Below are 12,696 nucleotides of genomic sequence, written 5' to 3' on the forward strand. Positions count from 1 at the left end.
AGCTGCTTTCATTGCCAGGGCTGCTGCAGCTCAGGCCCCAGGGTGGATGCTCGCCACGGGCTAGGGGTCAGGCCTGGTCAGAGCCAAGCTCTCCCTGTCACCGTGGCTGTGTGCCAGGAATCAGGCGTGCCAGGCCCACGCCACAAGCCCAGAGCTGCTTTTCCTGGAAGAGAGCTGCTGAGAACAGGCATTGCGGATTAGCCGTGGGCGTGTGCCTGCCCACCCTTTGGGGACCTGGATTCTGCCCCCAGCCTGAGCTGAGAAAGGATGGCCATGCTGGACGCGTGTGCGTGCTCTTGTGCCTGTGAACAGCTTCCTTCTGGCACTGCGAGCCTGCGGCGTGGCTCGGGGCTGGACGCTGTGGGCCAGAATAGCTCCCTCCTGCCTGCCGTGGGCCTCAGCAGCTCGTGGCGGGACCTAGTGGCTCTAGAGCGACCACCTCTGTCCCTGGCCCACTCTTTTCTTCCCCTGTTCCTGTCTGTCCCTCCTTCTGGCAATGGCTTTGCGTCTCAACCAATAGAAGAAACAAAGTGAAAGTTCTCAACTGGCAAATTCTTGTCCAGAAGCTCTCTGTAGGATGGCAGGTGACAGGGCTGGCACGCAGAGGGGGCAGTGGAATTGTCCCCGTCCTCTGGAGTCCGCTGTCTGGGGACCCAGGCCTGAGCAGGGTGGGTTCTCCTGTGCCCTCTGAGTGCTCAGGTTGGAAGAGGGTTCACCTGGAAGGGCGGGGTGTGGCCGCACCTGCGGTCCCAGCCCCTGGGCACAGCTGCGGGGCTGCGGCTCTGCCAGCCCACCCACCGTGGTCGTCGGTCTGCCCCACAGGGAGTTCGCCAAGGAGCGCGAGCGGGTGGAGAACCGCAGGGCCTTCCTGAAGCTGCGGCGGCAGCAGCAGATCGAGCGGGAGCTCAACGGGTACCTGGAGTGGATCTTCAAGGCCGGTGAGAACCGGCGCTGCCATCGGTTCCCTCTCGCCACGTCCTCTCTGGTCGCCAGCTGGGGACAGTGGCCCTGGGAGCGGAGGAGAGCAGAGGTGCTGTGACGGGGCTTTGTAGTGGAGGGGTGCTTTTCTAGCTCACCCAGGTCCCCACGCCGGCGGCCCCGGGCCTTCCCAGTGGAGGGTCCCAAACTGCCCAGCCGAAGCTCGTTCTGTGAGGCCCGCGTGCCCAGCCCTTAACCCGGGCCCCTTCTGAGTCCGGGCCCTGCGCGCCTCGAGCCGGGGGTTGCTGACTGCCTGGCCCCGGCCCCGGCCCTGGGCTCCATCCTCCACGAGGGGCGCCCGCTTGTGCCTCGTCAGGCTTCACAAGCGTCTGGTCAGTGGGGAGCCCACCTAGTGGGTGGCCGCTCTCAGGGGGAGTGACGTGAGTGGGGACAAGCCAGGCCGTCTTCACGGGGCACTGTCGGTGGGACACAGCGAGGTTTGTGTCTGGGTAGGAAGAGCTCAGCGCGGGGCCCACAGGTGTCCGGAAGGGCAGGGTGTTGCAGGCAGGTGCACGTGCGTCCCGGGCGTCTGGGGGATGAGGGGCCCCGGTGGCCGGGGCGGCATAGGAGTCCCCACCTGAGTTGTGTCCTGTCTCGCTCACAGAGGAAGTCATGCTGGCCGAGGAGGACAAGAACGCGGAGGAGAAGTCCCCGCTGGACGGTAGGTGGTAAAGGCGCGCTGGCTCCTTAAGAGAACCGATCCCGGAGCTGGGCGGTCTGGGCGGAGCTGGACTTCCTGTTCCCCTCTAGTCCTGACTTCCTGTTAAACTCTATGGTCCTAAGGGCCTGGGGGGGGGGGTCAGCCATCTTGGAGAGGAGGGCCGAAGCTGCACGTGGGCACGGGCCTCCCCGCACAAGGGCGGCGCCCAGGCCCGGGAACGTGGGTCTGTGGCACCGTAGAGGCTCACGCACAAGCGCGCAGAGGTGTGGACGTGGCGCCGCCCACAGCACCACCAGGCGCCCGCGCTCCGCAAGAGGCGCTAACAACGACTACCTATGTCAACCGGACAAACAATATCCTAGGTGGTTGCCCAAAAAGGGATTTATTCGGGAAAGAAACACAAAACAAAAACCCACAGCGGCGAGCTCTGGGGTGCCGCCGCGGACGGAGGGGCTGTCGCGGGCAGGGGCTCGGCCGCCCCGTGGTCCCAGCAGTCTGTGCGCACAGCGCGGCCGCGTGCACGTGACTGTGAAGCGTCACGTCCGGCTCGTCCCACTCACCGCGTTTCAGGTGCCGCGTGGCCAGATGGCGCTGGTGGCGACCGTGCTCGTCAGTGAGGACAGACCGCTCACGTCATCGTAGACGAGCTTTAAAACTGCTGGTCTAAACCGCGCCGTGTCTGTCCCCGAGGCTCAGGGTGATGCTGCCCACACGTGGCCACGGAGAGACGCGCCTGGGGCTGCTGGGGTGCGGGCCAGCACGCCGTGGTCACCGGCCCCGCTGCCAGTGCCGCCCCAAGGAATAGGAGGGCCGCCCTCCCACACCCGCTGGTTGGGGCAGGGCCACACAGCCCGGCCGCGCCTGCCGTGGTCCCAGCGGGGCCCGCAATCGGGGCCCTGAGCAGGTCTGCAGACGTGGCCGATCCAGCGGCCGGCCTCCCCTCGCCTTGCGCTGCCGGGGCCGCTGCGGCCTGGCCGTCCCCACCGACATCACCGCGGAGAGAAGCAAATGGGCCCACCCTCAGAATTTCTTGTCCCTTTGTTCTGAGGACCAAGAAGGGCCCACAGGGACCCGCGCTTGTCCTGCCTCCTTCAGTTTCGACTTAAGGATAGGAGGTCAGGACAGACCACCAGTCCCGGGAGGAGCATCACCTTCTCAGCTGACGGTCCCCTCCCGCCCCCTGTTTAAAGCAGTGTTGAAGAGAGCGGCCAGCAAGAAGAGCCGGAACGACCTGATCCACGCAGAGGAGGGCGAGGACCGGTTTGCAGACCTCTGTGCGGTCGGTGAGTCTCTCTGGATCCTCCTGGCTCTGTGGGCCCGTAACTGGGTACATAACTGAGCCCGCCGGTCTCCCAGGCTTCCCAGCTCTCTGGGCCACTCCTCCCCTCCGCCCTCCCGTCTGGCAGGCAGGCAGGCTGTGTGTCCAGCTCCTGCAGCCCCTTGCTCATCTCTCTCCATACACCTCACTGGCTGCTAGCCGCTCTTGGCGCTGCTCTCTGCCATGTGAACATGGGGCCCTCCAGCCTGTCGCAAGGCTGGAGGCCGCGGGTGTCCCTGACTCGAGAGATGGAAAGGTTCCAGTCACCTCTCCCCTAAACCCATCTGTCCTCCACATTCCTGGAGCCTGCTGCCTCCGAGGCCCCTGGCTTCACCCGTTTCCCCCACGGTAAAAGGAAACTTGCATAGTTACGCAGCAGAGCCATTCTCGATCCCTGCTGTCCAGCACCAGGCGCCCTGCTGTGCCTTGGGCGGCAGGGGAGGCTCAGCCCGGGCCCTGCCTTCAGCTGGGTGGATCTGACACATGCAGTGGCCGCTTTTCACTGAGTGACGTCCTTGCCCAGCAGTCTGAGTGGACCTGAGTTAGAACATGTTTCCCGTCACATTGCTACTTTTCTGAAAAAGCAGTCTTTAATGGAAGTTGTTTGCGTTTCTCGGTGTTATTGATTTACACTTTCCCTTTCCTGTCCCCACCCAAACCTAGGAATCCTCTAGGCATAGAGTTTACCCTTCCACGCTCATCTCACGCCACACACGCACACGCACGTGCACATATTGTAGAGTTTCGGGCCCTGTGTGTTATAGAAGTGATTTCATACACATTTCTCTCCACCACCTGGAAGCCCCCCCATCAATCAGTCTAATTCCGATTTGCTGTGGTGAGTGGCCCGTTGCCTTTGTGCTACTGCCTAACTCATCAGCTGACCCCACAGGGCCCTTCATTTATTTGTCGGTTTTGTTTTCCCCTAAATCCTATAAATATCAGCCTTTCTTTAGCAGACTTGCCTCTGTGGGCAGGTCCCCAGGAGCAGGGCTCCTGAGGCCAGGGGTGTGTGTGCCTTTCCGGGCTGCTGCTCTCCAGATTGGCCCTGTGACACCACCCCCACCCACAGTGCAGGACGACGACACGTGCCCCATCCTGGTTCCACGTTGCCGCTGCCTTTGAGTTTTGCCAGTTTGAAGCCAATTTGGTGATTATAAAGTGATACTACATTGAGACTATAATTCTCATTTCACTTACCGCTAGTGATTTTGTGCTCTGTCAATTTTCCTATTGTGCTGTTTGTTTGTTAGTAAGAGACTGATGTTATGTTGTGAATCGGAATTTCATTACAATTTTTAAAGTTTATCATGTGGGCTATAGTTGTCTGTATTCCTATTTTACCTAGTGTTTTTATGCTAATTTTGTAAAATGAATTGGAGAGTCTTTAAAAAATCTTTTTCTATGGCATGAAACCATTTAAATCACACGTAAATTATCTGTTCTTTCAAGGTGAGATAAAACTGAACCCATCTAGCTAAGAAGTGGAAAGCACTGGGCCTATTTTACAGAATGGGCTTTGTCGGGAACCCGTCCGAGCTCTTGGCCTCCACGCGTGTTCTAAGAGCTGCATGCGGCACTCGCTCTCGCTCATGCTTTGTCTTGCCTCATTTGTTCGTTCGTTCACTCAACATACGTGTTGGGCACGTCGTGAGGCACCGGGGCTGCAGAACCAGACAAAGCCTTCATCTTTGTGGCATTTCTATTCCAGTGGGGACAGCAGCCGGCGAAGCAGATACCAAATGAAATGTACAGCGTGTCAGTGCTGTGTGTGCAAAGGACAGGAGAGTAGAGAAGGGAGCGGGCATGAAGGGTCTGGGGGCCGCCTTTGAGTAAAGAGCTGAAGGAAGTGAGGAAGTCAGCCCCAGGGACGCTTGGGAGAGAACATTCTGAGCAACAAGTGACATGCTCCGGAGGTAGGAATGTCACGGAGGCCAGTGTGGCTGGAGCGAAGTGACTTGGACAGGGGTGGGGAGGCAGTCGGAGGAAATCCGAGGGTCATGGTGGGCTAGGGCCCAAGAGGGACTCTAGCAGCCACAGTGGGTCTGCAGAGGGAGACGTCACCTGGTGGCAGCTGCCGGCTGGGGACTGGAGTGCAGAAAGGGAGGCAGGGGACCAGTCTGCAGGCCGCTGTAGGAATCCAACAGATGGCGGCTCTGGTCTGGAGGTGGCGGCATTCTGGATATATTTGGAAGACAAGCCCAGAGGATTTGCTGACCAACTGGACGTGGGCGTGAGAGAGAAAGGTGTCAGGATAGCTGCAGAGGAAGTGTCTGTGGGATGGGTCACTGCCGACAAGTGTGCTTTGTGGGGGGCTTCTGTCCGGAACCAGGTTAGGACATGTGCATTTGAGATGCGTGTTGGAGAACCAGCGGAGTGTCAGGGGCACTGCCGTGTGGGGGCCGGTGTCTGGGCTGGAGACCTGACCAGGGCGCAGTCGCTGAGCAAGGCGTTCACAGCGCCTCCCTCGGGCCGCTCAGAGCCCTGGGTCCTGCTGTGGCACCGTCCCCTGGAGTGGCCGTTAGAGCGAGCAGCTGCGGGGTCCACGCGGGGAGTGTGCTGTTGTGCAGACGTGGCTGTGGACGCCACTGTGGGCTTGTACCTTTGCTGAGTGAGCATGGGTGTGGCTGTGGGGACGGCTTGGTGTGGGCCCTGGGCAGGTGGCAGCATAGGGCAGTGTCCTAGGAGGCCTTTCTCCTGGCAGGGCTGACTGGTTCTCGCTGCCCGTGGTCCAGTGCATCAGGCAGGGGCTGTGGGTCCCCCTGGGCAGGAGGTTGGCTGTGGGAAGCATGCCCGCTTGGCCCAGGCGGGGCAGAGCCGGCGTGGGGGTGGGCCGTGCTCAAGGCTGTGCTGTGCCCGGCAGAAGCCACAGACGAGACGAAGTGGAGGGGCTTGTGTTTCAGTGCAACTCCGTACACACAGGTGGCCAGTGGCTGCTGACCCGAATTAAGGAGGCGGGAGGGTCAGAGGCTGCAGGACTCCCCAGGGGAGGAGCTGGGGGCCTGGGAGGTGGCCAGGGGTGCTGGGCCCGGACGCAGTTCCAGTCCAGGTCTGCCTCGGACCCAGCAACCGTGGCGACCCACAAGGCTCTCGGTTTCCGCACGTGTGGACTGGGGGCGGGGCGGCTGGCACGACGTGTGGGTGCCCGGAACTGGGGTCTCAAGCTCGGCGTGGGGACAAGTGTCCCCGGAAGCGGCGTATGGGGTCAGGCGTGTGCGGCAGGGGTCCTGAAGGTGGCTGCACGCGCCGTGTCCGCCACGGTGACCTCAGCGAGCCCTCTCCCGCAGGCTCCCCCTTCGCCCGGCCCGGCCTCAAGAGCGGGAGGACCGAGAGCGCGTCCTACCTGCGCAGGAAGGAGAAGAAGTTCCGGTTCCTGGTGCGGCGCGTGGTGAAGGCACAGAGCTTCTACTGGGCGGTGCTGTGCGTGGTGGCGCTCAACACCCTGTGCGTGGCCATGGTGCACCACAAGCAGCCGCAGCGGCTGACCACGGCACTGTGTACGTAGCCCCGCCCTGCCCCTCCCTGCGCTGCCCAGCCGAGCCCAGTGGACCGTCAGGCCGGGGTGACAGGACCGGGGCGTCAGTGCCTGGGGAAGAAGGGCCCGCCGTGACCTTCCTTGCGAGGCCTCCGCGCCCTGGACCTGGGGTCCTGGCTGCCTTCTGTTCTGCCCACGGTGGCTGCTTGCCCGGTCCCTGAGGAGAGCGTCTAGGCCTTTCTGGCTTCTCCCGTTTCTTTCTGATTTGTCTTGGCCGTGGTTACAGTCCCGAGGAGGAGAAGAGGAAGGGGCCTAGGGCTGGGGGCCCCTCACCCCTCCGCAGGGCCCGGGGCTGACACTGCAGGCTGAGCCCTCATGCTCACACGACAGAGTCCGCTAACAACTTCTGTCCCCAGGGGTCAGCTGCACTCACCCCGCCTTGGTGTCTGGTGACCTGGACACAGGGCTGTTTGGGCCTCTCTCCATGGGAGCCCTGTGTGGGTGCCCGCAGCTGGCTGAGGTGCCCAGGGAGCCCTTTCTCCAGAGAAGCCTCCTGCCTGCCAGCCCTGCCCAGGCGGGCCAGCCACGCTCCCTCTTTGGGACCAGGAGCCTGAGTAGCTGCTGGGGCTCTTCTGAGCTGTGGAGGCACCTCAGACCCCACGACAGTGGATGGGGTGGGACTCTGGGCTACAGTCCCCACTCTCGCGTTGAAGTCTCTGTCTTGTGTGACGGGAAAGGACGAGAGGTGGCGGCAGCAGGGGGCGCGGGTTCAGGCTCCGGAGTGAAGGTTAGGGAGCAGCTGCTGTGCCCTGAGCTGCCCACTCTGGCCTCCGGGCATGTGTCCGGGGGCCCACAGTCCGGTCTCTGGGGACTGAGTTCAGTATCTCCTCAGCCCTCAGGCCAGTCTCCCACCTGTGGGGGTTGGGTGGGCACCAGGGAGACAGCTTCCTCCTGCCCCAGCCAGTGGGCTCCCAGGCTGCCTTTTCTCCCAGCAGAGAGCCCTGGGTGCCTGTCAGTCTGGTCCTTGTTTCCTGCTTTTGCCACCTGCATGGCGTGGTCGCATGTCTGATACATTGGGGTACCTAGGCCTGGGGTACCTGAGACTGGGGTGCTGGGCATTGGGGGCTTCGGTGACCCAGGGCCAGGAAGCCCAGGGCTGGAAGTGCCTGAGGCTGGGGTGCCCAGGGCTGCAGTGTCAGGTGTTGGGCAGACCTCAGGATTCTGCCCTTTGCTGGTTTGTCATCTCTGTGGTCTCCTGGGAGTTCCCGAGCTCACCGGCATCACCCAGGGAAAGTGGCTGGAGGGAGAGATGGGTGTGTTCCGGGTGTGGGCACCTGTGCTCCGTGTAGGCTCCGTCCTTGCCGGCTGGGCTGGAGCAGAGGGAGGCTCACGCAGTGAGTGAGGGCAGCAGGGTTGCCTGTCAGGACTGGGCAGCATCAGCTCCCATGGGCCCTGGCCTGCAGCTGGCTGCCCTGTAGAGAGTGGGTTCTGTGCACCTTGGCTGTCTGTCCGTCAGGGAGCCAGGAACCCCGAGACTGAGGCTTGAATGGCCAAGGCAGGCAGGCGTGGGCGCTGAGCTCCCGCACGCCGCTGGCCCCTGGGCCCACGCTCCTTTTGAGCCTCCCTGGCCTCACAAGATAGACCCGACCATCCTCCTGTCTGTCCCTGTGTTCTCACAGCATGCTGCCCTTTTCCTGTAACTGCAGACACTGTCACCGTTACTGCCTCTGCTCCCCCTTGGCCTGTGAACTCCTGGGGCAGTAATCATGTCCCCTGCCAGCTCATGGCAGCTCACAGCAACTAGCTGGATGAGCCACTCAACAATGAACAAACTGTCCCTTGGCCTTGGGGGGCTAGGCTTGAAGTGGAGGCGGAAGGGGTGCGGGGACCTTCTCTGGTGGTCTGGCCTGTGGCAGCTCCTGTCCCTACTCCCTTCGAGCAGGTCTCGGGGCTTCAGCTTCCAGGGCCTCCTGTGGGGACCCCCAAGGGGCAGGGCGCCTTTGTGATCTCTTGTGGAGGGGCTCTGGGGCCTCGGGTCTTTCCAGGCTGCTGGGGCCTTGCGAGCTGCACGTTGCAGGAGGCAGGTAACAGCTTTTCCACCACCGTCCTGCCTGCTAGCCAGACCTTCAGGGTGTGGCAGGCCCGAGCTGGTCCTGCCTGAGGGTCAGCGGGCACCTGTGCTCCTGATATGGCCTCTCAGCTTCCCAGGGTGGCTGCTTTGCCTCCTCACTGCTCGTGCCACGTATGCCTGGGTGCCCTGGTGACTTTCTGGCTGGCTTCAGAGGGCAGGTTGCTCCCAGGAGGGGCCCCTTGCCGAGACTTGTGTGTGTCATTCTGAGGCTTGGTACCCAGTGGGCAGTGGAGCTGGTGTCTGCTCGCCCAGGGGTGGGGGCTCTGCCGTGCAGCGCTTGGCGGAGAGCTGGGGACAGAGCAGACTCCAGGTGCACAGTGACGGCAGGCTGGATGCCAGGGGCCCCCGGAAGCCTGGGAGGCTGGCCCTTCACTCCTCCTGCCCTGGCCCTCTGGCGGGCCTGCCTTCGGTTCCGAGCTGCTGCTCTGGTTCAGCAGCAGTGCCTGTGGCCTCCTGTACAAGGTAGTAGCAGGCTCCAGCTCAACGCCCCGGGTAGGGTTAGAGACAGTGACCTTGCTGTGATGTCTGCTGTCCCCGGGCGGCTGCATGTCCTGCTGTCTGGGCCCTCCCACGGCTTCTGCTGCCTCCTGCTCCCACCGCGGCTTCTGCTTGGGCTGCATCGGGGGCACTGTCTGTGTGCCTGGGTCCCCTGCATGGCTCAGCTTGAGGTGGGACTCCTGCGGGGCCCGGCCTGCGGGAAGGTGAGATGGCTGCAGGGGTTGTGTGACTCACAGAGCGTGCCTCGCGGGAGCCGCGTCCAGCTGGGTCTGGGGACGCTCTGGTGGTGGGCGAGTCTGTGAACAAAGTGGAAAGCAAGCATGGTGCCTTGGGTGTCCTGAGGTGGCCTGTGGGGGTCCTCTTGGAAAGACAGAGTTCTGAAGAGGGGAGGAGGGACTCCACCTGCGACCAGAGTGTGGGGCGAAAGGGACTGAGGCTGAAGGACGGGCTGCGGGCCCTCTGCCCTCCTGTGGGGGTACCCCGTGCCCCAGAACCCACTCCTGAGCCCAGTCCTGGGAGCCCCCCTGCTGGGCCGTTGCTGTGTTCCACAGGCACTGGGCACTCGCCACCTGCAAAGTGGAGTGAGCCCTCTCCTGCCTCCCAGGCCGTTGGCTCCTGTGCTGGGCTAAGTTGCAGAGGCCGGGGACACCCACCAGGCCTGGACGGCTCCACCGGAAGGCCCTGGGCTTGGGCCGCAGCCAAGGGGGAGGAGGCCACGAGCTAACCACCCTCTTCTCCGGCTTCTCCTAGACTTTGCAGAGTTTGTTTTCCTGGGTCTCTTCCTCACAGAGATGTCCCTGAAGATGTATGGCCTGGGGCCCAGAAGCTACTTCCGTTCCTCCTTCAACTGCTTCGACTTCGGGGTGAGTGCACCTCCTCATCAGTGCTGCCTGCTGGGGTCCGGCGGGTCTGTGCTAGACCCCGTGAGCCCGGGTCTCGGACTCGGGACTGTGATCTCCTGTGGGTCAGAAAGGCTACCTGCAGCCAGGCAGGCGCTGTGACAGGTGGCCGGTCCCGGTCAGGCCTTGACCGGGGTGGGAGGGACGGATGTGTGCCAGCTGCAGGGGGGCTGTAGGACATCCTCCTTCTATCCCCTGACCCTGCATGTGGACTTCAAGGTCAGCTGAGGATTCTGTGGCCCCTCTGTGTCTGGAAGAGCGGTGTTTTCAGGGTGTTGCTGTCCAGTGGACGGCTTGGTCTCTCCCTGGCGTCCTGCAGGTCTGGCCCTGGGCAGGCTTGGACACACACAGCAGCGCCCCCAGGGGAACCCCCTCGAGGGGTTGGGGAGCAGCAGCCTGGCTGGGTCCTTTCACCAGCCCCGTGGCTCAAGGAGCCCTGGAAGGAAGGCTCACGTGGACGGGCATTGCCTCCACGGGCCCAGCACAGCAGGTCCAGTGCTGAGCCCAGAGCCAGGCCTGCCCAGAGGCCACTTTGTGACCTGGGGACTCTGAGAAGTGGAGGTGCCACCCCAGGAGGACCTGCATCTCCGCGGGGCTCTCAGGGCCAGGCGGGACCTGGAGCTTCAGTGGAAGTAAGGCAGGACTGGAATTCAGTGACTGGCCTGCTCTCAAGTGGCTGCGGCAGCTGACAGGACGTTGTGCCTGATGGTTAAACCCTCGCCTCCACACTCACCTGGGATACGAGCTGGGGCCATTGTGTGCGGGGCCCAGGACTGCCTGGCCAGTTTGCAGGGTCTCATGCCCGAGTCTGCCTCCCGAGCCTGGGGCGATTTGTACCAGGCCCTGCCACCTATGGTCTGTGCGGGGACATGAGGCTACCCGGGGCACGCCCCGAGACATGGGCACCATGGTTCTGATGGGCTCTCGGCTGCAGAAACAGCCCATGACGGAGGAGCTGTCAGACGATAAATCTTTTAAAGCTGTTCAGGCTTCTCATCGGAACTAGTGGATTCCAGAACATGGGCATAATTGCACATAAGCTAACAAGTTATTCCAAAACATAGTAGCTGAAAATGGCAAGTGTCTGTTATCGACCCATTTGCATGGGCTGGGAGTTCAGTTGCGGCCTACCTGGGGCCCGGGGACCAGCTGGTCAGGATGGGAGAGTTACTTTCGGGTTGTCATGCAGCTGTTAGACTAGCTTCCAGGCTCACTCACATGCTGGTCACCTCGGTCCGTGGTTCCATGGGCCTCCACTGGCTACTGGAGTGTCCTCAGGACCTGGCAGCTCGTGATCTGAGGAGGACAGAGAGGACCCACGACGGAAGCCCCAGAGCTCTATCTCAGAGACAGGAGCCATCAGTTTTTGGTGGTATACTTGTTGGAGTTAGGCCCAGCCTGCGTTTGGGGGGGGNACGACGGAAGCCCCAGAGCTCTATCTCAGAGACAGGAGCCATCAGTTTTTGGTGGTATACTTGTTGGAGTTAGGCCCAGCCTGCGTTTGGGGGGGAGGATGTTACACAAGGATGTAAGTGCCAGGAGGCCAGGAGCCTTGGGGCCACCACAGCCCATTACTGCCCACAATGTGAGACGCACTCAGCTCTGCCCGGTCCCCCGAGGGCTCATCCTCCGAGTCCAGAATGTCTGAGCGCAGCTGCCAGGTCCCTCTCAGCCTGCAGGTGCAGGGAGCTAGAGACGACACACCCACCCCACACAGCACACGGGGTGGTGGTCCACGCAGCGGACGAGTGCTGTGGACACCTGCTCAGAAAGGGGACACTGGACCCCCAGAGAGCCTCTGGACCACAGCGATGCTGGAGTCCTGCCGGGCGGGCGTTGGCGATGCCACAGTGCCTACTTAGGGCCTGGAAGCCCTCCGGGCCCTGGTTTTGCCCTGGTCACCTTCCCTTTTTCATGAAGGTAGCATGTGTTCAGTCGACAGCGTCCCAGGCTGCTTCCTGCTGGTAGGATTTGGGTGTCTCGATGCCTTTTGATTGTGCTGTGTCTGCCCCTCTCATGCCGAGATGGTGACGTTTCTGCAAATGTCTGTCTCCAGGGCCTTGGTGGGGCCTTGGTGTTGCAAACCTGGGAGCTCACTCATTAACGAACACCAACCCACAGCCATGTTAGGGATCAACCCCTTGGGCCTGAGCTCCCGCCGCCACCCCAGGCCAGCACGTCCATGGCCCCGAGCACCTAGGCCTCCTGGCGCCCCCTTGCAAGGTGCCCAGCAACCTCTGAACTGAGCAGCGCTGGCTCTTTGGGAGCCTAGACGTCTCAGCCATGCGTGGCCCCATCATCACACCAGGCCTCAACTTTCTTTTAAAGCTCTTTATTAAAAATATAGTTAACGTGCAATATTATATTAGCTTCAGAGGTACACGTTAGTTACTCAACATTTACAGACCTAAGGAAGTGATCACCATAAACCCAGCAGCCATCTGACTCCATCCCACGCTGTCACAACATTGTTGACTATAGTCCCCGTGCTGTACATGACATCCCGTGACTTGTTTTACACCTGGAGATCTGAGCCTCTTATTCCCCTTCACCTTTCCCCCGTTTAAAATTTTTCGGTTACTGTTGACAATAATACATTAATTTTAGATGTCCAGCATGGTGGTTAGATGTTAGTATAGTTTAAGAAGTGGTTCCTGACTAGTCAGTGCCCACCTGGTTACGCAGTTATTACCACGTCATTGACTGCATTCCGCACGCTTTGCTGTGCTTCCCGGT

The 12,696-nt window shown here is 61.7% G+C and overlaps 1 protein-coding gene across 1 annotated transcript in view; it reads left to right on the forward strand.

Annotated features, from left to right (window-relative positions):
- The window catches only part of CACNA1B (calcium voltage-gated channel subunit alpha1 B), a gene marked incomplete at its 3' end in the record, with an annotated part of 161,490 nt that overhangs the window by 57,508 nt on the left and 91,286 nt on the right, over positions 1-12,696 (forward strand). Inside the window, exons 9-13 of the mRNA XM_019642114.1 lie at positions 823-938; positions 1,583-1,639; positions 2,833-2,922; positions 6,245-6,454; positions 9,812-9,924. Coding sequence (XP_019497659.1) covers positions 823-938; positions 1,583-1,639; positions 2,833-2,922; positions 6,245-6,454; positions 9,812-9,924 — 586 coding nt within the window. The remainder of the gene's footprint in view (positions 1-822; positions 939-1,582; positions 1,640-2,832; positions 2,923-6,244; positions 6,455-9,811; positions 9,925-12,696) is intronic.

This window comes from Hipposideros armiger, unplaced genomic scaffold (genome assembly GCF_001890085.2).
Source record: "Hipposideros armiger isolate ML-2016 unplaced genomic scaffold, ASM189008v1 scaffold_3, whole genome shotgun sequence".
NCBI classification, from domain to species: Eukaryota; Metazoa; Chordata; class Mammalia; order Chiroptera; family Hipposideridae; genus Hipposideros; species Hipposideros armiger.